The 24060-nt window shown below is 39.1% G+C and overlaps 2 protein-coding genes across 2 annotated transcripts; one reads left to right on the top strand and one right to left on the bottom strand.

Moving 5' to 3' along the window:
- Positions 1-11795: 11795 nt before the first annotated feature.
- On the bottom strand, positions 11796-13810 carry smim20 (small integral membrane protein 20). The gene is made up of 4 exons (XM_027134472.2): positions 13672-13810; positions 12860-13015; positions 12429-12485; positions 11796-12160 (listed from the first exon to the last, which is right to left on the bottom strand). The coding sequence occupies exons 2-4, from the start codon at positions 12966-12968 to the stop codon at positions 12120-12122; spliced, it is 207 nt and encodes a 68-aa protein (XP_026990273.1). The 5' UTR covers positions 12969-13015; positions 13672-13810; the 3' UTR covers positions 11796-12119.
- plaa (phospholipase A2-activating protein) lies at positions 13521-23208 on the top strand. The gene is made up of 14 exons (XM_027134468.2): positions 13521-13799; positions 14880-15073; positions 16080-16180; positions 16842-16962; positions 18413-18580; positions 18838-18973; positions 19141-19310; positions 19466-19617; positions 19886-20105; positions 20223-20288; positions 20674-20745; positions 20823-20930; positions 21023-21190; positions 21703-23208. The coding sequence occupies exons 1-14, from the start codon at positions 13651-13653 to the stop codon at positions 22272-22274; spliced, it is 2397 nt and encodes a 798-aa protein (XP_026990269.2). The 5' UTR covers positions 13521-13650; the 3' UTR covers positions 22275-23208.
- Positions 23209-24060: the final 852 nt, after the last annotated feature.

Here is a 24060-nt window from a genome sequence, read left to right as displayed (position 1 = left end):
CTGTGATATGGAGTGGAACTTTTTTGATGGCTGAAATTGTCAGCGTTTAATAGCAGACATCTTCCCCAGTCTGTTTTCAGTGAGGATGGATGATCATGCTGTGGTTACTGCTAGCTGTTTGACAGGAACTGTAACCCAAGGCAAAAGACTAGAAGGGTCCATATAAAATAAACATATTCTTCATAGCAGAAAGCTAATCATTCCCTTATTATTACTGTGCTTAATATTTTCCTATAAACTCATAGCTGGGGAAAACCTGTCAAGAATACTTTGAAATGAAGGTATTACACAAATTAATATTATTACTGTGTTAACTTATACAAAAATACACACATGGAGAACTTTATTAGGAATACTATAATATTGGATACTATAATTGTATTTGGCTCATGGCATAGATTCCACAAGTTGTTTAGATTTTGGTCCATGTTGAGATGACTGTATCACACACTTTCAAGCTGTGAATCTCCCATTCTGTTGGATTCAGATCTGAAGATTGAGTAAACCAGGAAAGAACATTGAACACAATGTCATGTTTATGAGATGACTTTAGCTTTGCGACATAGTCATGTAGCTAGAAGATGGTCAATTGTGTCTGTAAAGGGATGCACATGATCAGCAATGATACTCAAATAATCTGTGGCATTCAATTGATGATTGATTGAATAATCAGACCCACAGTGTGCAAAGAAAACATTCCCCACACCATTACACCACCTCCACCAGCCTGCACTGTTGACAAAATGTAGGTTGGATTCAGGGATCCATGTAGCCCAATTCTGATCTATAATTTGTGTGCCTTAGCAGAAATCCAGCTTCATCAGACTGGGCTACATTTTTCCAGTCTCCAACAGTCCAGTTTTGATGAGCCAATAACCACTGCAGACTCAGGTTTCTGTTCTTGGCTGACAGAAGTGGAACATGACTTGGTCTTCTGCTGTTGTAGCTCATCCACCTCAAGATTTACATATTGAGATACTTTTCTGATCATCACAATTGTACAAAGTGGTTTCTAAGTTACTGTAGACCTTCTGTTAGCTCAGACCATTATGTCCATTCTCCATTGATCTCTTTATTCGACAAGATGTTTCCATCCGTAGACCTGCTGCTCATTGGAGTTTTTTCTTTATTAAACCAATATGAATAAACTCTAGAGACTTTTCTCTAAATTCCAGATAATCAGGTACAGAAATACTCAAACCACTCGCCTGGCTCCAGCAATTATGCCAGTGTCAAAATCACTGAGATCACATTTTCCCTCCATTTTGATGGTTGATGTGAACATTACCTGACGTTGCTGGCCATATCTTCATGATTTCATGCATTGCATTGCAGGTAGCAGATATATGACTGGCTGATTTAGATCATTGCAATGTGTACAAGTGTTCCTTATAGAGTTCCCAATGACTCGACTATTCAATATTGTACAAACTGCATCTTGAACCAGTGTATAAAAATAAACCTCTGTATCCCACAACCACTGTTACAGTGGTGTGCATTTTTGTCATTAAGTAAAGAAACTCATTAAGTAATTGACCACTTTTGGAGAATAACATAATTAAGAGAGTGACCTGCTGAGACAGACAGGAAATAAGAGCCAGACTCTTAGGAGGAAAAGTTTTCCTACATGCTTAGAACAACCTTGCAGCCAAGTTCCTTATATAGTTGGATGAAAGAAACTACAACAACTGATGTTCATAAGCTCCAAGTCCTTTTTTTTTTTTCAATTTTGATACTTTTCATTGGTTATGAAAATCTTTGTGTGTTTGCAAAGTACTGTATGTACACCATACATATAATTGTGTTTTACTTTCTTGTGTCACCCAGATGAGGATAGGTTCTCCGAATGAGTCTGGTTCCTCTCAATGTTTCTTTCTAATATAATCTCGGGGCGTGTTTCCACACCATGGCTGCTACTGACACATTTATAGTATAATTTATATCTAGAATTAATCTATCTCCAGAAAGACATGCTTTGTGACAATGTCCATTGATAAATGTGTATACAAATAAAATTTAATTTACTGAATTGAATTGAAGCCATATAGCAAAAATAGACACATTTACATAATTACATAATACAATATAGTATTTAATACATATTACAATATAGCTGTGTTGCATACACTTCAGCCATAAGAATTCATTTTGCCTTTATCACATAATCTATTCACCAAAATTACAATTTTGCAAAAATTACACTTTATTACAGACGTTTTGTAGATGTCCTCCTGCCTAAATCTCTGGCACTCTCACTTCACACTCCTCAGATGTGCCTGTCTTTTTTTTTTTTAATGTCAGCATGTATAAATAGTCTGTGTTGTCCCACTGTACCTTGCAATGTCTGAATTGCTTTCTGCTTGCAATTCAGAATGGTATCTCTGCTTGTGCTTTGTAGTATTCTCACTGGTCATCTCATCATTGTCAGTTTGTAATCATTGGCTCTCATGGGATTATTCTTTCGTTATGTTTGACCTTTTCTGCTTGTTTACTGAAAAGGCTATAAAAATGTAATTCAGTGGATGCATCTGACCAGCTATCCAACCGACCAGTGCCTGCACATGCACATTAGATCTACTAACTTAACATGCTGCGTTGAGTTATTATCTAGAAAAAATGCAGACAATTAAAGACGTATAACAATGGGATAGGGTTAGAAACAGAGAGGCTAACCGTAGCTTTGGTTTGCGGTTCATAAGAAGTTTTGCATTTATGCACGCACACTGAAAATTCAGTGATAGGCTATGTGTGCGTGCATGACTCTGTTTCTAAAGATGCTCTCTCTCTTTCTCTGGCCCATGGCCATGTCAGTAGGGACAAAGAGGCCTACCTCCCAGAGCTCATTTTTCCAGTCATTGCTAAATACTCATACTATCTGCTCTCTCAGGCTGGTAACCCAAGAATGCAGCCCAAGAGTACTGCACTTACATTGTTCTGAGGGTAAGAAATATTCAGTGCTGAGAACAAGAACCTCAAAGCTGACCATGTAAATGTGTCATGAGTGTCTGTGTGTGAGTTTACAAGCATATAAAATATTCCTCATTTCATTTTACAAAACTGTAATAAACAGACCTGGAGCAATGTATCTTAGACCTCAAACAGTTTCTTTTGTTTAAGAACAAGCAGCACAAAAGCACTTGAACAGAAAATACACTTCAAGTCACTCTTACTGTTATTAATTAAAGAGGTTATCTCTCCGAAAGCCTGGTTTTCTCAGTGCTCTTGTTATTGTTCTCTCACAAACGTCCCAAAGCACATATCAACTGCTTTCGCTCTTCCTGTTCTCTTCTAATCTGACAACGCCGGTCGTGCCTGGAGGCTGCTATTGCATTTATTTCTTCATTCCCCAATGGAAATCTTTCCCGTTGTTTCTCAGTCACGTTGGCTTGCTCACCATTCTCTGCTCTCTCTCAGCTTACACAACTGCTGTAAATTTCAAGAAAGAAAAAAAATCAACATCTGTGTGTACGGCGGATGTAACAACATGTTAATATAAGATTAATGTTGCTTATGATGTGCACCAAAATGACTTAGGTTGAAGTCTTTGATTTAGTGTTGTAAATTCATGCGATGACAAAGCATTCAAAGTGCTACATTTGACAGTATGTAAGACTCTTATTATCTAACACGCTTTTTTGCTTTTCCTCCATTCTCCTCCCTTTTTGATGAATTGTTCCATGTAGAACTGCGACCGTCACCTTTTCAGGAATCTGGAAAAAACCATGCTCGGAATGAAAGGAATTCTGGTCTCTTCTCAGTTGCCCTTTTTTTCCGCTCTTTGCTTTAATAGTCCTGTGCAAGGCTGGGGCCTCTTTTGTTTTTTGAACTGCGACCAACGATAACAGCATCCCATAAACAATGGGGTTTGTTGATCAGCAAGGGAGCGAGGAGAGTGTGCGATGAGGAGGAGGAGGAGGAGGACGAGGAGGAGGTGGGGGGAGAGTGTTATTGCGTTTGGCAGCTGCTGCGCTGGCAGCTTCTCCACTGAGGGTTAGCGATGTGCTCTTTGTGGCGGTGAGCAGATATTATGTCAGTTCTTGGCTATGCGGCTGCTCTCGCGGGAGACGGGACCCTGCTTCCCCTCATAAGCCCTCTCACTTTTCCTCTCTCTGTCAGTCAGATCCTTTTAGCAGACACAATACCATTCATCTGCCCCAAAATGCTTCAAATGGAACACAGGAAAAGTATCCAAAAATACTGATGCTGACTTTAATGCGCATGCGATTTCAGAATACAGAGGTGTAAGCACACATGCAGAAAACATATAAAATTGAAACACTTTTATAGCAGCTGTTCTTCTGAAACACTACTAAACTAAAGTAGACATATATTCTGCTATTTTGTTCTTATGTTGTTGCGACTCAAGGCTACAAGGGGCTGAACACAGACACACCAGAGGCAAAGATAGGATGAACTCTGTGCTTTTAATTATTTAGCAGTCTATTCCTTATAAATGTAAGTGCATAGGGAAAGGGGAAAAAGGAAGTTGACCAAATGCCCTATTGGTGAGGTCGATGTGCTAGGCTAAGTGAAGGCTCTGGGTGTGAGGTGTAGACCCAGGAGGCTGGCGTGGTACAGCAGGTTTAAGGAGCATCATCTTTTTCCATGTCTTCCATGGCTACTTACCAAGAAAGAAGAGTTGCACATTATTTCCCGTGTGGCATGATACATTTCCTTCCCAAAGGCTCTACACCCTACACTGTTTTCCCATCTTCTCCCTGAGGGTGAGGAGCTTGTAGGCTGCTGGGTTTTTGCCATGCTCCTGTGGTCCCCCATGGACATGCGATTCCTGGCTGTTCATAACACCGGGGTTGAATTGGGGCTGTCCATTGTTTCATTGTGACAGACAATCTGTGTTCCTGTGTTGGGTCCCTGCACTTTGCTGGAATTAGTCCTGTAGCTATAGGAACCATTGAGTTACTCTACTATTGCTGTCTTTAGCTTTAGCCATCCACTGAAGAGGTGCATGCCCAGCCAGGTAGTACCCATGTTCCTTGATGGCCCTCTTAATTGCAAGGGCTTCCCTTTCTACAGCAGCATAGAGTCTCTCAGCTGGACTCAATTTGCTGCTGATGTAGAGGACTGGGTGCTCATCCCCTTGGAAGTCCAGTTTCCGACATGTCCATGTGCACTAGGAAAGGGAGGTTGAAGTGGTGAGGGCCTCCTTCAGCTGTTGGAATGCCTGCTCCGTTGTGGTCGTCCAGTGCACTTGGTCCAGCTGGCCTTTCCTTGTAAGATCTGAAAGGGGGCAACTACAGAGAATTGCACGTAGCGTCCATAAAACCCAGCCAGCCTCAAAAAGTCACATACCAGCTTCCTGGAGGAGGGATGTTTGTACTCATGTATGGCTTCATCTTTTTTTTTTTTTTTTTTTTGGGGGGGGGGGGGGGAATGAGCAATCCATAGCCAATGCGGTACACCAAGAACACTGCCTCGGTCAGTCCCAAGTGGCATTTCTTTAGATTGGCCTCCATGTTGCCACTCTTCAGAGGAGAGTCAAAGAGAACAACAACTTGCAATTGGCCACCATAAATACCTTTTCTCATGATGGGATGCACCTGTACAGTATATCAAGGCTTAATGAGCCACCAAACCAATTGTGTGTTCCAATTAATCAGTGCTAAGTAGTTACAGGTATTCAAATCAACAAAATGGCAAGGGTGCCCAAATTTATGCACCTGTCTAATTTCGTTTTTGTGAATATTGTGCATCTTCTGTTAATCCAACAAACCTCACTACTGAAATATTACTGTGTCCTTCAGTTATTTGACAGATCAAAATTGAAAATTGTCAGGGGTTCCAAAACTTTTGCATACGACTGTATACTCTGAAGTAAAAAAACAAAAAAAAAAAAACCAAAACATACTATGCAAAAGAATTGGAAAATTGCTTAAGTATATTAAATGTCATCACATTACAACTTCAGGCATGAAACAAGTCACTAGTCTTGCAGGAGTCAGCTTCCAATCATGAGATAGTGAAAAATTATAAATAAATAGTTTTTGCCATTTATTTGTTTTGCCATTTTATAGGAAGCAAGTAAATGAAAGTCAGCTGACTGACCGTTCAAACATTCAAGAAGCTGTTTACCTACAAAACTCATGATAGCTCATGCTAGTAGCTAGTGATTGGTCATAGCTAATGACTGGGAAAATATATTGTTGAATTTCTCTGAACTCAGTTATATTAGCCAATACTGAGCGAAGTAATGTGAAAAACCATGTAAAACACTTATTTGGCATGTTATAACCCTTAAAAACAGCTTTAAAAAGTTTTTTTTTCATTATACGCTGCCACACATCTCCATGATCAAATTCCCTACATGTTTTCTCATATTTCTCTTTTTTCTTATTTACATGCAAAGTACTGAGAGCCAGAGCTCTCACATTTTTTTTTTCATAAATGAATAGGATTTGGGGATGATGGCATTTAGGCTACAGAGGGGGAGTAAAGTGTGCACTCCCTGACTACAAAGAACAACAGATGACAAGAAATTCATGTCAAGTAGAGTGATAATTCTGATAATGTTCAATGTCAAAATTTTCTTGACAGGCTAGAGAACAAAATACACAGATTAGACTTCAATCTCAGGATGGTCTCAGGGATTCACAGATCTGCAACAAAAGATCCTACACCGATCTGTGGGATTTGAACAAAATAGCCATTTCCCCCTTCAATCAGAGCTATATATCAGTTACGTAAGGGATTTTTTTTCTCTGTAAATTACAATGGCTATACTATAAATTCAACAGTACTGTAGGTTTCCTATTATTGGTTGCTGTAGTAATAATGTAAGTATCGGTGGATAGTGCAGCTACAGGGCTCTCAAGTGTCACTCACTGAGCGTGACAGTCACTCATTTCTGTCCCACAGAGAAAACCACTGGAGCTGCGAGCATCAATTTGAGCACAGAGTAAGTCATGATCTCCTGTTGTAATGTTACAATAAATTCACAACTTGTTTGACACAAACAATGACATTTTGACTGCTGTTAGAGAATGTTTCCCAGATAAGCAGCATCAGTTTTTTTATGAGTGTCTAACTTAGCCAACAATTTTACAGCCTGTTCACTGACAACACCTGCTCAGAACAAGTAGTCTAGTGCCAGTGGTTCTCAAACTGGGGGCCCTGAGATGGTGCCAGGGGCCCCAGCTTTATGGCATATATATATATATATATATATATATATATATATATATATATATATATATATATATATATATATATATATATATATATATATATAAAATAAATAATGAATTTATCAGAAATTCTGGGTAATTAGATCTCAGAAAAACAAGGCTACTAACCAACAACACTACATTGTATGATATATGTTTTGTTTAATTCAAATATTAAGTTTTGGAATGTTTTTTATGTCATAAATGTTCTTTTGTGTGGGGGGGGCACTGTATACAATGTCACTCTTGCCTGTCTTCAAACTTGAGAGCCCTGCAGCTAGCATTACAAATCTGTTTTTGCGGCCACTTAAATGAAACATTCTGGACAGAGATTTGCTGTTTGTGTATAAAACTGTGTATAAATAACCATCATGTCATACAAGAAGAAGGAGAAGCAGTGTGTGATCTACTGTCTTCACTTCCACTGGTAGTTTCTGCAAAAGTGCTATTTGCATAAAGCTAAATTTTTCTCCCCTTTGTCACATCATTAAACATGCCCACATCTAGTTGCCTGTAGACACAGCTGCTGTCGCTCATGTGACTATAAATCGGCAGCTGTTCTGAAAATTGAATGATCTCTGGTCACTTTGTCGCTGTATGTGTGAACAACAGCTAATCAGATGATTGCCGCTGAAAGAGGAGCCTCTTGTTAATAAGTTTTGTTTGTTCAGGAACTCCCTCAGTTGCACTGGTGTAAACAATCATTATTATTATCATTATTAACACTATAATATGTAATAGTATATAATCACAAGCCATGAATAATCGAGCTGCGTCTCAAACTGCATACTACTTTATTAAGACTTTTGTCACTGTATCATTTTAGAAATTGCTATTCATTCAACTTGTTGGACTTTGTGTCTTTAAGGTTGTAGATTTTTTCCTTCTAAATACATGCACTCACAGCTGGAAGATGAATCTATGTGGTGGAGAAAAGTGCAGCACCACCCATGTTACAAAATAAGGTTATGGAAGTAAAAGCATTTCTCTACAGGAGAAAACACTCTTCCAATACTTCCAATGCAGCTCACATGTCTCGTTAAAACATTTAAAAATCTAGATAATCACTGTATAAACACTCACCATACAATTGTGCTCCTTAGTTCAGTAATCAAGGCATTGATCGGGAAATTGGCCATTTTAAGAGTTCTCAAAATCCTTCATTGCCTAAAATACCAAAACCCAGAAAACTGTAAAATAAAGGGATCATTGATGTTCACAATTCTCTCTTACTGGAAATGATGTCATATTGTCTGAAGCCTCTGTCAGCTTCTTACATTTACATTTCTATCATTTAGCAGGCGCACTTATCCAGAGTGACTTACATTTTATTTATACAACTGATCATTTGAGGGTTAAAGGCTTTGTTCAGGGAGTGGCAGCTTGGTGGACCTGGGATTCTAACTCATGACCTTCCGGTCAGTAATCCAACACCTAGTGGTTAAGGCGTTGGATTAGACCTAGCTTCTTCAAACAAAGAAGTTTGTCGTTGTTGTAGCTTTCCTTACGTTAATGATTTCTGACTTTATTTGATGCCCTATATACGTTTTGTCTCAGTCTAACAGCTTTTAAGCATTAAATTATTTTTAAAAATCTACTATCTGGCCTGTGATCCTGCTTGAAGTATCATGACAGAAACACGTGATTAGGCTAACACACTATATGACGTATAAACTGCATGTGGTAGACTAGTGATTAAGGTGTTGGGCTACCAATCGGTTGTGCGTCCGATCCCAGGACCACCAAGCTGCCTTACTGTTGGGCCCCTGAGCAAGGCCCTTAACTTTCAATTGCTCAGTTGTATAAAAATGAGGAAATGTAAGTTGCTCTGGATAAGGGTGTCTGCCAAATGCTGTAAATGTATACAAAACTTAATTTTTAGGTTTGTCACAATGATAGATGAGGGAATTAGAAAGTCGACAGAAATGTAATCATCATTGTCCCAATTTGTAGTTTTACGCATAAAATAGTGATTCACCACCTAGGGAGCTCTGGAGCAGATTGCGACGCACCCTGTTTTTATACACACGTGCAGTACCGGAGTCGAACATCACACAGGTGTGGGCGCAGGCTTGTTGCCACGACAACAGGATTTGACTCGAGCAGTGCTTAGTTGCTTTTGCCTCGTGCGCTTCTCTCGGGTTACAAATTACAAGTAGTGAACGTTTATTCCCGGAAAAAGACTGTACCACATAAATGCAGCATGAACAATATAATCAGCGTGAAATCATTAGGACGACCACATCAGCGAGGACACCGCATACCGAATTTAAAGTCTCAATTTTTAGACTGTAACATAATGCACGTGCTGGATCAAATAATCTGAAATTAAACCTGTTTCCAATGAGATTATGACCACCAATTTACACTGTGAGATGCACCAAACCCAAACTTTCAAAATAAAACAGAAGCTTTAAAATGGGGATTTGATGGGGATTGTTTCATGACTGATTAAAATAAAATGAAGGTTTATAAAACGTATGCAATTGACGACTCAAACGCGCTCGCGCCCTTGTACATGATGAATGAAAGCAGTTGAGTTGTGTGTTGTGCGAGTGCTCCCCTACTGTCTGTCCTGCTTCATTACAATCAACTGTGTTCTAGATCCTGAAGCCCACTCACACTTAAAAAAAAACACACAATAATTTTATATACAAACAATCAAACAAACAAATAAATAAATATTCTCATCAATGGAATGTGTTGAATTAATTGGTGCCCCCCTGCCCACTCTCCAGGACTTGTACAACACAAGAACCAGAAACCGGGCAGGAAAAATCACCAGACCCTTCGCACCCTGGACACAACCTCTTTCAGCTCCTCCCTTCTGGCAGGCGCTAAAGAAACTTTGCTTACTAAAACTTCCAGACACAGGAACAGTTTCTTTCCCCAAGCCCCTTATCACTCTGATCAACAACTCACCATAATTATATTCCCTGCTTCATATCTAGAAGTACTGCATTATCAGGACTGTCAGACATCACATCATCTGTGTATGTTACACACACCTGCTGCTGCATATTGCACAAAAAGCATATTTCAAAATATTGTTATTTGCACTTCCAACACTTTATGTACATAACTGATCAGTCATATATTCTGTATTCATATTTAATACTCATTATGTCTATTGTATCACATCTGCATTGTCTTGTATAGTCTACATTATATTGTATAGTATAGTGTTATGTCTGTACTTTTGAGAAAGTCACAAACAGCTGAAACCAAATTCCTTGTGTGTCAATATCAACACACTTAGCCAATAAACCTGATTCTGATTAAGTATTTTAAAAGGATAGATATAAATATTAAATGGAATTAAACTCACAGATTATACATTCAGTTGTAGGTTAATACCGTACACTATAGTGGTCAAAGTTTCCAGACAACTGTGATTCCATGTGTAGTTCTTTCTCCAAATTGTTGCTACAAAGTTAGACACACAATCGTTTACATTAATGATACCCCATGCACAAAGTGAGCGACATGATGATATTGTTTGCCAAGGTTGGAGTGGAAGAACCTATGAGTCCTGACCTCAGCCCCCACTGAACATCTTTAGGATGAACTGGAACACTGAGTGCATCCCAGGCCTCATCACCTGACATGTCTGCCTGACCTCACTAATGCTCTTGTGGCTGAGATGAGCACAAATTCTGATGAGCACAAATTCCCACAGGCACACCACAAAATATACTATTTTTCTTCCACACTTACATTTATTACTTTGGCATAAAGCAGTAAAGGAGATACATTTACAGTATTTGACAGACACCTGGCACCAGAGCAAGCTACAGAAGTGCATTAAAGGCTTTATGAAAAATGTATCCTGATACTGGTTCAATAGGTCATAGACCAAGAATACCATCAGTCTAAAAGCTCTGTTGGGAGGTCAGACAGCAAGAAAACCTCACAAAAAATATTGCAGAAAACAAAAGTGCAAAGATCAGTCCTATTGTTTTCATGAATTGTGTGTACAGTATTTAGCAATAAAACGTTCCAATTTGTTACTTTTTCTGTATTTATATAGCTTTTATAGCAAGAATTTTGATTCAAGATCACGTTTGGTTTAGTTTCTTTTTAAACAACAGATTCAATTGTACATTTTTCTGGGCATCACACATGTTTCCTAGCTGATCAGAATCAGGTTTATTGGCCAAGTGTGTTGGCACACACAAGGAATTTGGTTCCAGCTGTTTGAGACTCTCAAAAGTACAGACATAAATAACACTAAACTGTACAAGACAATGCAGGTGTGATACAACAGACATTATGAGTATTAAATATCAGTGGTGATCTTTCCTGCCCAGTTTCTGGTTCTTGTGTCGTACACAAGAAGTCCTGGAGAGTGGGCAGGCGGGCATCAATAATTTTTTCTGCTGTTTTAACCGTGCGCTGCCGTCTGTTTCTGTCCTGTTTTGTTGCTGCACCAAACCAGATGGTGATGGATGTGCACAGGACAGATTCAATGACTGCAGTGTAGAACAGCATCAACAGCTCCTGTGGCAGACCATACTTCCTTAATTGGCATAGAAATAACCTCCTGATGTGGTTGATGTTTTAAATTTTTGACATGTTTCCTTTTTTCTCAAATAAAGTATGCATACTACCATGCTGTATCCATCCTTAAAAACCTTTATTCATAGCATAAAGTATCAAAGTAGTGACAGTCTGTACAGTGTGTTTCTCCTGCTCTAACACCCCCATTCAGCTTAAAGCCCAACCATTAAACCCAGGTTTCTGTCTCTTGTACTCACATTCTTTCATTCTTTCATTCTCTCTCTCTCTCTCTCTCTCTCTCTCTCTCTCTCTCTCTCTCTCACACACACACACACACACACAGGGGAGAAGTGTTTGGCTAAACCAGTTGCGAGTCTTTAATCCATGTCATCCAAACACATGCTCATGAACCTCCTCTCATGTCTCCTTTCAGTCACATCATGATTTCGGTTTAAATGGATCTGACCAGATCTTCACACCTAAAGAAAAAAAAAGACCATATAACTGTAATCTGTTTTTCTGCTGTCTCTGTTTCTGATACAGAGAAGTGTCCTCATTCACTTTATTCTTAGAAAATATTTATATTTTCTCTCTCTCTCTCTCTCTCTCTCTCTCTCTCTCATATATATATATATATATATATATATATATATATATATATAGAGAGAGAGAGAGAGAGAGAATAGATTTGTGTTAATCAATACTGGAGTGCAACTGTAACAGAGATATAATATACAATATACTCACCAACAGGCTGAACATCTGCTTGATTGATTCCAGCTCGGTTAATTTTCTGAATTTGCTCTGTAGAGGATTTACATTCAGATTAGACACAGGATGGATAGATATAACTTTATTGTCACTGCATAGTAAAGATACACATCAACAAAATGCAGTTTGCCAGCTAGCAGAAGTGCAATGAGTAATTGTGCAAATAAATATGTAGCATATGCACAGCATGTAATATATATATATATATATATATAGGTATATATATATATATATGTGTGTGTGTAAACATAAGTACAGTGCATAAATATAAAGGCTATAAGATACACAAATAAAATAGTGCAGATGTATGTAAAGCACAATATGTGTAGAGGATGAGGAGTATAAAAAATACAATATGTAATATGTAGCTAGCAGATACATTACAAACTTAATTGGGTCAAACTTACTGTAATCATCTGTGTGAATGAGAGGATGGAAAAATATAGGATAAAAAGCCGCTGCTACCGCAGTTACGAAGCCTCCAAATATGAACACCGTTAATCTGCTGGTCGCCATGATTATTGTCACTTGTCAGAGAAGGACAGAGCCGAAGATGCTATTTTCTTCCGGGGTAAAGTTCATGAAGTTAAAAAAATTCAAGACAAAAATATTACAATAAAAAGGTACAACGCTATGTTAGTATATTTTGTAAGATTTTTTAAAAATTCTTATTTAAATCCATGTTAACAAAAATAAAATCTTCTAAGGGTTTTTTCTGGGGGGTGTTTTAAAAATAATAATAAAATAATAAGAAATAAATAATAAGTAATCATAATAAATTATTTTAAAAAAATGGAAGCATGGCTAAATAAAATCAGTACAGCTCAACTCTCAATACTCAACACTTCGAGCTATTTTAAGAAGGGTCTAAGCTCGTTAATTCATGGAAATAACACAAATCGAATTAAAACTGGGACTTTTATCTTGTAGAGTCGTTTCTCAAACTGTTATCGTTTGTCCCCGCCTACATTCCGAAAAAAACTGCAGATTGGACAATTTCTTTGGAGTACGAACTACTAGCCAATCGTAGCGCACAAAACTGGATTCGACCGTCCAATCATAGCACAGGCTTTGTCGGAAAACAAATGGGGAGAATTATTACTGTTGCTGTGTCATCTCCGGGTCGCAATAGCTTACTTTTTTAGCACATTCATTTAGCGCCTCTGTCAACTAATCGCTTCTGAGGTAAAGTGCCACAATGGCTTCCCTTAGCACCTACCGACTGAGTTGCTCTATTCCGGGCCATGAGATGGATGTCAGAGGGCTCGTCACGGCGGGGTTTCCAGATGGAGCTTTTGTTTCCGCGTCCAGAGACAAAACAGCCAAAGTCTGGATGCCAAATTTAAGGTAGCCGGTTTGCTAGCAGTCCATCAGCTGTGTATAACGTACAGAGCGGATTTGTGTCTAAGACCGTAAATAACGTCACTTATTAATGTGATCGTGTGTCGTGATGTGAGCAAAAGTCTGTCCGATAAACAACGAGCTAAATGTCCACATGCTAATCGAAACTGAAGCCTGTATTTCACTGGGACTTAAAGGCAGCTCCAGAAAAATACAGAAGCCACCTTGGGAATGTATAGATACAGAAATACAACACGGATGTTCTGGTTTTAAAGTAAAACTCAATCCACCAAAAGGATTGTTATTTGTTTAGAGGTTCGAATATATACATATATATTTATTTCGTTTATTTTGTTTATTTGTTGTTTATTTCTGTTTTTCTATCTATTTATTTATTGTTTTGTTTATTTTATTTTTTTTGTTTATTTCTGTTTATTTTATTTGTTTATTATTTTTGTAACCTCCCATTATACCGATTTCAAACTAGGGATCCTGACAAATTTTAGCCCACAATTTTCAACATCATACTGATTTCAGAGTTATAATGATTTTTTATATTATTAAGAAAAATGTTTAAATAAAAATATATTTTAAAAAAACATTCAAATGGTTAGTCACGTTGTTTAGAGGTGTACAATTTAAATAATAATAATAAAAAAAAACATTCAGGACTTGACAGTTTGTTCAGTTTGTGATTATATTCCATTAGAATCAGAATCATGTTTATTGGCCAAGTGTGTTGATGTTGACACACACAAGGAATTTGGTTCCAGCTGTTTGTGACTCTCAAAAGTAAAGACATAAATAACACTATACTATACAATATAATCAGACCATTTGACCATTTATTTATAAGTACAAGAACTTTCGTTGTCGTGAGTAAAATAAAATAACAGAATCCCATTAAATATGATTGAGTTTTTCAATCTTGTCAGCCTTATATGGAGGATCAGCGAAGACCTGGAAAAATCCTGGAAAAAAGAATCTACGATAAAACATCACGAATTCTGCAGTGAAGTTGAAGTTTAGTCCAACAGAAACAATGCAAAATATGTTGTCTGTTTACTTGTGTTTCTGATTCTGCAGTGAGAAGAGGGGCTTCATAGAGATGCACTGCATGAACGGCCACACCAACTATGTGTCCTGTGTGTGCATCATCTCCCCGAATGAGACGTACCCCCACGGCCTCATCGCCACCGGCAGCAACGACAACAACATCTGCATCTTCTCTATGGATCGACCCGATCCACTCCTCACTCTAAGGGGACATAACAACACAGGTGTGTTTTTACATCAGGGAAGCCTGATAATGCTGCTATGTCAGATAGAGTTCAGTTCTGCTCGAGAACACAGATAGAGTTCAGTTCTGTTCAGTTCAGTTCTGCTCGAGAACACCTGGTCATCACCAGGATATAGGTGTGTCCCCGACTGGGGAAATCTGCCCTTATAACCTTCATGCTGTCTATAATATTCATGAGTGTAGAAAGATCTAATAATCGTTACCAGATGCTGTAGTCATCCACAGCTGTAATGAGAGCTCTGTGAATTAGATATCTCTTTTTCTAAGCCTGATACAAGGCAGTAGATTCTCTAAAATCTGACTTGAAGTATGAATATAATAATGCAAGAAAGATTCATAAATGAGACTGAAGTCTGTGTCTCAGGCCACTGATTAAGTTTGGAACCTGATGGTAAATTGGACAGATGGGCAAATAATACAACAGCTAGATTATCTCTAATCTTTCTAATGTTAGCTAGCATTATTGCACATATCACAATACAGTCTGTCCTCATCAGTCTGAAGAGCTCATATGACTTTGGGCTGTGTTTCCCTTCTTTTTCTATTTGAAATGAAACCCATGCAGTGCATCCCCGACAGACCACCTCCAGGGTCTTACAGAAATGAATGTAAAAGAAGCAAACTCCATGATATTCTGAGGAGCTTTCAGGTTTTTTTTTCAAAAGTACTGCACGTACGCGGTCCAACGTCACGACAACACACCTTGAGCCAAAACCATTTTCGGGTTCTCATGCATTGCATATGAAGTTTGAGTTTAGATTTATAGATTTATAGGAATTTTTAGAAATCCTTCTCATCCTTATGAAGCTGTCTGATCGAGAAAGTCACAGAACTGCGTCATAAAAGATGAGATTATACAGAAGCTGAAATCTTCTTGAATGTAGAGTAGAGACACCAGGATCCTCAACATGATGATGATGATAGGAATAAGACTCTAAACACTTTTTCTAAACACCAAACCTTAACAACTGTTGTGTTATTCGCAGTGTGTTCACTCTCGGCTGGGAATTTCGGGACGTTGCTGAGTGGATCGTGGGACACAACGGCCAAAGTCTGGCTTAATAATAGGTGTATGATGACCTTACAGGTAAACTCATGTTGAGAACTTGACTTGATAATGCAGAAGGCTTTCCACACTGCACTTAATCTCGAGTTATCAACTTTCTAAACCCCAAAACGTACAGGAACCTTTCACACATTAATCATTTAGAAGCTCTGCTCTGAATCACGGAGAGCAGAGCTTTCGCAGTTTTATCCCTACCTCAGTGTGTAGTACATCAGTGTGAAACGTCAGCGTTACAGCTAGATGCTTAGTAACAGATGCAATCAGAAGGCGAACAGCGTGTACCTTATAGCACAAGCTTTGTACAGTCTGCTCAGTTTTACGCCACTGTAGTTTGTGGGATTTTTCTTTTGCCCCCCCCCCGCCCATCCCATTGTCTTTGTCTGTCTCAGGTAGCTTTATGTGCTAACATTTCTGCTTACTGATGTGAAGTCATGAGGCAAATAGTTACTGAAACTGGTCACAATACCTGTTTTTATCCAGACCTGGAAGTCGACGCTGCAAGTATGTAAATAAGTAGGTTAAGTCAGGGTTTAGGAATGTAGAGTGTTAAATATCAGATGATGAATAGTCAGAATTAATTGTTAACCTATGGGAAAGTACGAGCAGTGTTGAATTTCCAGCTGAAATGCAAACAAGTAAAAAGACGCATGTTTGTTTGTTTTTTCCTCTTGCTCGTTGTCAGGGACACACACAAGCGGTGCTGGCGGTTGTCATTTTGCCAGAACAGGGTCTTATGCTCACAGGATCTGCTGACAAAACTATTAAACTCTGGAGAGCAGGTCGTTGTGAGAGAACATACTCAGGTGAGTCTTTTTTGTGTGTGTGTGTGTGTGTGTGTGTGTGTGTGTGTGCATGATGTATTTACTTTTTAATTTAATGCATTTCCCTGACTGATCGTTCAGGAATAAAACATGACTGAGAGAAACTGTCAGCAGTGGGGTGGTGTGATGCAGTCCAGCATGAAGCAGAGTTACTTTATTCACCCTGAATTTCATTGTTTTCCGATAGCTTGTTAAACAACAACTGGTAAAATGCTGCTATGGTTTTGAAGCATCTCAAGCTTTGGTTAATATTGTGGAACATCATTCATTTCATCAGTCAGTCAACAGTCATTTCTTCACCATCGTTTTGAAATTTGACTGATTTGCATATGACTAATTTGTGTAAATGACCCCAGGGAGATCTGCACTAAAACGCTGAAACCTACATATACATTCAGATGACATGATGGCTGTGACACTGTGATTACTAACCTGGAGCTTATCTATTACAGAGTCTATCACGTTGTCTAGGACGAGTTGAACAACTTAGCAGAGCAGGAAATGTTTGCAGAAATACAACTGAATTAAAACCCGATCAGCCCCAGAATTGTTTAAACTACTACACTCACTGAGCACTTTATGAGGAACATCTTTACAATGACACATTCATGCAGTTATCTAAATCAGCTCATCACGTGGCAGCAGCGTCAGGCAGCAGATCATGCAGCAGCTTCAAGTAATGTTCAGGTCAATCATCAGAATGGGGGGAAAATCTGTCTCTGAGATTTTTGCTTGATTGTTGGTGTCACATGGGCTGGTGTGATTATTTCTATAACTGTTCTATCAGGATTTTCACAAACAACAGTCTCTAGAGTTGACTCAGAATGGTGTAATAAAGAAACAAACATCTAGTGAGCAGCAGTTTTGCACCTTGACGTCGAGAGCGATCAATAGAGAAAGGAACGAATGTTAGGAACTGACAGAAAGACTTAACTATGAAGAAGTAACTATGAATCCACTTTGTGCAATCGTGATGAGCAGAAAAGTATCTCAGAATGCACAACATGTCGAACCTTGAGGCAGATAGGGCTTCCACTCCTGTTCTGGATCTGGCCGTTTATCCAATAAAACACCTTTTGGGATTTTTTTTAGAAGAAGTAATTCCTGCAGATATTTCAGATGCAATTTCTTGCTGTGAATTCCGTGATGCAGTCACGTCAATATGGAGCAGAATCTCAAAGGAAACGTTTGGACCATCTTGTGGAATCCATGCCGTGAAGAATTAATTAGTGTAGTATTCCTAATAAAGTGATCCATGAGTGTATATACAGTATACTGCGAAAAGGTTTTAAAATCTACCGGATTGAAAAATTGGCAGTAGCTTCTTTTTTTTTTTCATGTCTCAAACACAAGTAGCAGTTTTCAGCTGTTTTTAAGTAGTTCACCACTAGGGGTCAGTAAATTCAAGTAAAGTACATGTTTGATATTGCAGGTCATGAGGACTGTGTCCGAGGACTAGCCGTGCTGAGCAGCCTGGAGTTTTTATCCTGTAGCAATGACACTAGCATCAGACGCTGGACGGTGAAGGGAGAATGCGTTCAAGTCTATCACAGTCACACCGACTTCATCTACAGTTTGGCCGTCTTACCCAACGGACAAGGTGCAGACACAGTGCGCTTTAACAGGGATTGATTTCGAACACGAACTTAACAAATGAGAAGGGAAGGATGTAGGGCGACATCTCTAGCCGTATGTGCTCTGGTGTGGGGAAAACGAGGAACATTTTAAGTACCAGGACTTTGTCAGTCCTCAGTTTAAAAAAACAGTTTTTTAATGGAATGAATTCATTTATTTAGTTACAGGAGAGTTATTTTAATGTCATACATGATTCAAATGTTATTTTCCTTCTTGTCTTAGACTTCATAAGCACAGGAGAGGACGGGAGCGTCCGTGTCTGGAAAAACGGTGAATGTGCTCAGGCCATTTGTCTGCCTGCTCAGTCAGTCTGGTGCTGCTGTGTGCTGCAGAACAGAGACATTGTTTTCGGGGGAAGGTATCGTGTATAATCTACACACTCTGATTAAATTGACTCCTATATGTTAAGTGCATGAATTGTGCTTGTAAGCATGCCGCTAATTTTGAGAGTATTACACCAACAATAAGACTGTGTAGTTTTGCAGATTAGCGAAGCCGTCAATAACATCGGTTTAATTTCCGCAGCGACGGCACGATCCGGGTGTTTACCGAGAACGAGGAACGTGTAGCAAGTGCTCAGGATCTGCAAGCTTTCGAGGAAGAGCTCTCTAAAAGAACTATAGACCCAAAGATGGTAGACCTGGGAGACATCAAGATAGAGGAGTTACCAGGCAGAGAGCATTTAAATGAGCCTGGTGAGCAAAGCCTGAGTCTGTGATTGTCTTAGTGATCTTAGATAGAATTAATATTAGTTAGCAATACAAATTCAGAACTTCTTTGTATTTACTATAGACACATGTGCCTGAAACGTAATGAAGGTAGTAATGAAGGTGTGTGTGTGTGTGTTTAGGGAATCGAGACGGGCAGACGCGTCTCATAAAGGAAGGCTCTAACGTTGAAGTGTATCAGTGGAGCGTGTCTGACAGCCGCTGGATAAAGATCGGAGATGTGGTGGGTGGCTCCTCAGAGCAGAACTCCAAGAGCGTAATGTACGAGGGCAAGGTAGGAAACTGTACACTAACCTCATTAACACTGTGAGAACATCATGGGATAATTTAAAAAAGCAATAGTCAACAATAGTCTTCGCTGAACGTTTATTAAAGACGTCTCGGATACGTTCTACATGCTTTATACTTATCCAAATACGAGATTACATTCCATGTACAATTCAGTGGAATGTAGTGTTATTTACAGTAACTATACGTGAACGAACAGTGTAATTAAGATCATAAGTAAACGTCTGGCCTGTTTTTCTCGCTTCTCTTTTCAGGAGTATGATTTTGTTTTCACCATTGACGTGAATGAGGGGGAGCCTCCCATGAAGCTGCCCTATAACATTAAAGATGACCCCTGGCAGGTAGCACAGAGCTTTCTGCAGAAGAATTCCTTGAACCCCATGTTCCTGGATCAGGTGGCTAACTTCATCATCGAGAACACCAAGGGGCACACGCTCGGCACGGCACCGGCCGCCGCTGTCGATCCCTTTACAGGCGAGCTGCTCACTACCATCATTTCTCTTACACTGTTGCTGCTTCTGAGGAGAATCTCGTAGGAAGTTAAGAACATTTAACCATCCTAATAACGTTGTAAATGCAATTTTCTTTTAGGTGCTGGACGCTATATTCCAGGCTCCACAGACCCGAGACAAGGCTATGGCACAGACCCCTTCACAGGTAGCTCTATATCCAGTAGGACAGTATTTTTACTGATGCCCACATCAAGGAGCACAAACATTCTGCTAAATAATAGCATTTCTATTCTTTTCTGGTTAAAAATAAGTAAATATGCATTTATTGATGATTGTCAGTTTCTCAAACTGGCCAGCAGGGATGTTCAGTAGGGAATAATTTATAATATAAATTATATAAAATATAATTATTATATAATAATATAATATATAATAATAATTTTCTAACGATGTTGCAGGTTTTAAACAGACCCTGTGCATTTAAATCCGCTGTCTTGTTACATGTCAGCTCAATTTATCTGTGTATTAGTAAAGCTGTATTTATAGCAATAATTCCATCTATGGTATAAATATTATAAATGTGTATGCAGGTGGTGGGCGTTACATCCCCGGATCAGGTCCTGCACCCACAGCGTCTACAAGTGCGGCTGATTCCTTCACAGGTAGGACATCACCACACACTGTTTGCTCGCGCAACCTTTTAAATACACGTACAAATCTATCTCTTGTGTGTCCTCAGGTGCCAGTGCCTACTCTCCTGCTGCTCCCCAGAAGTCCGTCACCAATATTTATTTCCCCAATACAGACGGCGTTATGTTTGCGCAGGCCAACGCTACAAAAATCCTTGGTAAGGTTTCTGCTTAAAGTTGTATGAATCTTAGATAAAGATGGAAGTACTGATTATGAATAAAAGCAACCTCCCAAATATGTCCGTGTTAGATAAGCTGCGGGAGCTGAACGGCAACGCTCCGGACGACCACAGGCTGAGCGATGAGGTGTTGGGTAGTCTGGAGAAACTGCTGATCATGGTATCTGACACTAAGAGCCAAGATCAGCCTACAGGAGAACAAATCAGCATCCTCTGGAGGACCAGCCACTGGCCTGAAGGTGATACACAGACACGGGTTCATAGCAGAAATTACTATTTCCTTTCTAACGGTGCCAGTTATATATCACGGGAGGAATCAACTGAATATTGAATCAACTGTAATATTAGCACTTAATCTCTTTGAATCTGTTTTTGGCCTGAGGTTTAGCATAATCAATAGGCAGCAGGTCGCTTTCACGGGTATCAAATGATTCCCTGTTTGCCTGCATTACATTATCATTTCTGATGTGTTTTCTGGGTCAAACCAACTTGGTTAGTACATGAATGCTTGCAGTTCTTTATAGCATACTGGCAAATGAAATGTGTGCCAAATAGCCAACAAAGGCATTACAGCGTGGAAAAACTAATAATTAAAAATGCAAATGAGGCTTCAAGTTTAACTGTCTGTCTGCTTGAACATGTCTTTGTGCAGATATCATCTGAACTGGATATTTAGTTTAGCTCATAGTGATGCAAATAATCATCCTATACCAGGTACTATAATACTGATTGTTTATGCAACTCTCCACAGATATCGTCTTCCCCGTACTGGACATTCTGCGTATGGCTGTGCGCCACCCTGAGATCAATGCTCAGATGTGTGGAGGAACAGAAGGTGAAAGTCTCTGTAACCACCTGCTGGGCCTCATGTCACCACAGGGTCGGGCACCCAATCAAATGTTGGCTTTGCGTACTTTCTGTAACTGTTTCTCTGGATCCCGCGGCCGATCTCTGCTCCTAAGCCAGAGGGAAGCAGTGCTTTCCCAGGCAGTCGAGCTCCGCACCGTCTGTAATAAAAACATCCACGTGGCACTAGCCACTCTCTTGCTGAACTACGCAGGTGTGCTGCATGGCCAAGATGTTGAGATCGAGGCCAAAGCCCAGTGTTTATCAGTTGCTAGCAGTGCTCTGGAGGTAGTGCAGGACAAAGAGGCTGTGTTTAGGCTTTTAGTAGCACTTGGAACTACGGTGTCTGGAGACCACACGGCCAAAGATCTGGCACGCTCGCTAGGAGTTGCATCGCAGATTACAAAGTACGCCAGCGTTTCCGACCCAGCTAAACTGGGCGAGTGCTGCCGACTGCTGCTGGATGAACTGCAGTGATGACACTCGGAGCTCATATCTGACTGCAACTGTTTTACATGATCCTTTCACGTTGCAGTAATTCAGCACTTAGGTTCTGTTAAATTGGTTCTGTTTCCTGGTGATGAATGACCGAATGAATGCATGATATGAATAAAATATTGATGTATAGTAATCTCTCCTAATGCAATGTCCAGGGTGATCGTAACATCCTCTCTTTCAGGATTATATAGAAAAGACAAGGTTTGGGGTGGAGAAATGTCTGCAATGTAGATATAGACCTTACATATGCGACAGTCTGGGAAAACCTTTCACATGGTGACATTTTTTACTGTATATAGTTTGTTATTGTAACATATAACTATCAACTAACATTGTTAAAGCTTGCTATTCACTGTGTTAGACTCTTGGTTTTGTAAAAACCAAGGTGTTGCGACCACAGTATTTGCGACCACAGTGACTTCCGACAGCTTTTCCCAGATCACCACAGTGATGAACAGAAAATGCTTGCATCATAAACAAAAAACCACATCTATGATTCTTCTCCATGAACTTTATTTATCAAACTCTGTTCGTGTGCAGTCTGTGCAGTTCTCCAGGTTATGCAGTTCATTTTTAATGTTCATAGAGAATCTACACTGAATGCTTTAGCTAAATAAAACTCAGCCGTTTAGCTACACTAATACTATGGAAGTAGCTTTAGTTGTTCAATATACCACCACTGTCACTTTTCTGCAGAGACCAAGATTCCATGCAATCTTTTTTAAATAGGAAAAGGAAGCCCCAAATAAATTATAGCAAAAACCAAAGCCTTAGAACCTGTGAAGCTTTGTTACATCTAAGGAAGAAATGGAATGATTCAATGGCTCTGTAAACAATTTTGTTATACTCCATGAGTTTGTTCAACTTGGTAAACCTTCATTTCTGGCAAATAAAATTCTCTTGTTCAGGTTGAGTAATTGTTTTTGACTCTAATTAACCATGCAGAATCTTCTGCTTTCTGAATAGCAGCCTCAAGATCTAAAAGCAAGTTCGGCGATTTTAAAATTGCGACAAAACAGACATTAGTCAAATTAAATATTCTTTTGCTCTTTCCTCCTACACCCCAAAAACATGCCACTAGGTCGATTGTGTGGTTGTGTGTGTGTTAAGTTACCCTGTGATGGACTGCCATTCTGTCCCATCCCATTCAGTATCCTGTCTGACCTTAACCATGAGAACTGAGAGCGGTGTTTGTAAACCTTTTCACTGTACCTTAAATAAAACTTGTATATCACATCTTAATCTGATGCATGAGCATGTTCACTGTTGGATTTCCAGTAGCTCCCTTATTTGACAAAGCTTCAATGGATCTTCACAATAATTAAAGCTTAAAGGCAAGAGTAGAGTTGTCCTACATTTAATGCAGTGCATTATGTATAGGGTTGCAAAGGGGCGAAAAGTTTACGGTAAATTTTCCATGGGAACTTAATCTGGGGAATTTTGGGAATATTCAAAATTGGAAACTTTATGGGAATTTACAGGAATTGATGGGAATTATTTGGAAATATAGGGAAATGTATATAAACTATATCATATACAAACAAACATTTTGTTTGGTCATAAGCAGACATGCATGCAAGGTAATACATATTTTAAAAATGACGTCTTGACTGATTTAATTGTAAGTAGAACTTTAACTGATTCTTTCATTGAGTAACACAAAAGCATAATAAACATTATTATGCTTGTAATAAACAATAAATGTAATAATTGTAATAAACATATTTCCCTATGATTGCTGTAAAATGAAAGCATCCCCCACCCT

The sequence above is a fragment of the Tachysurus fulvidraco genome, chromosome 1, assembly GCF_022655615.1.
Source record: "Tachysurus fulvidraco isolate hzauxx_2018 chromosome 1, HZAU_PFXX_2.0, whole genome shotgun sequence".
Taxonomy (NCBI): domain Eukaryota; kingdom Metazoa; phylum Chordata; class Actinopteri; order Siluriformes; family Bagridae; genus Tachysurus; species Tachysurus fulvidraco.
This window is presented reverse-complemented; position numbering and strand designations above follow the sequence as displayed.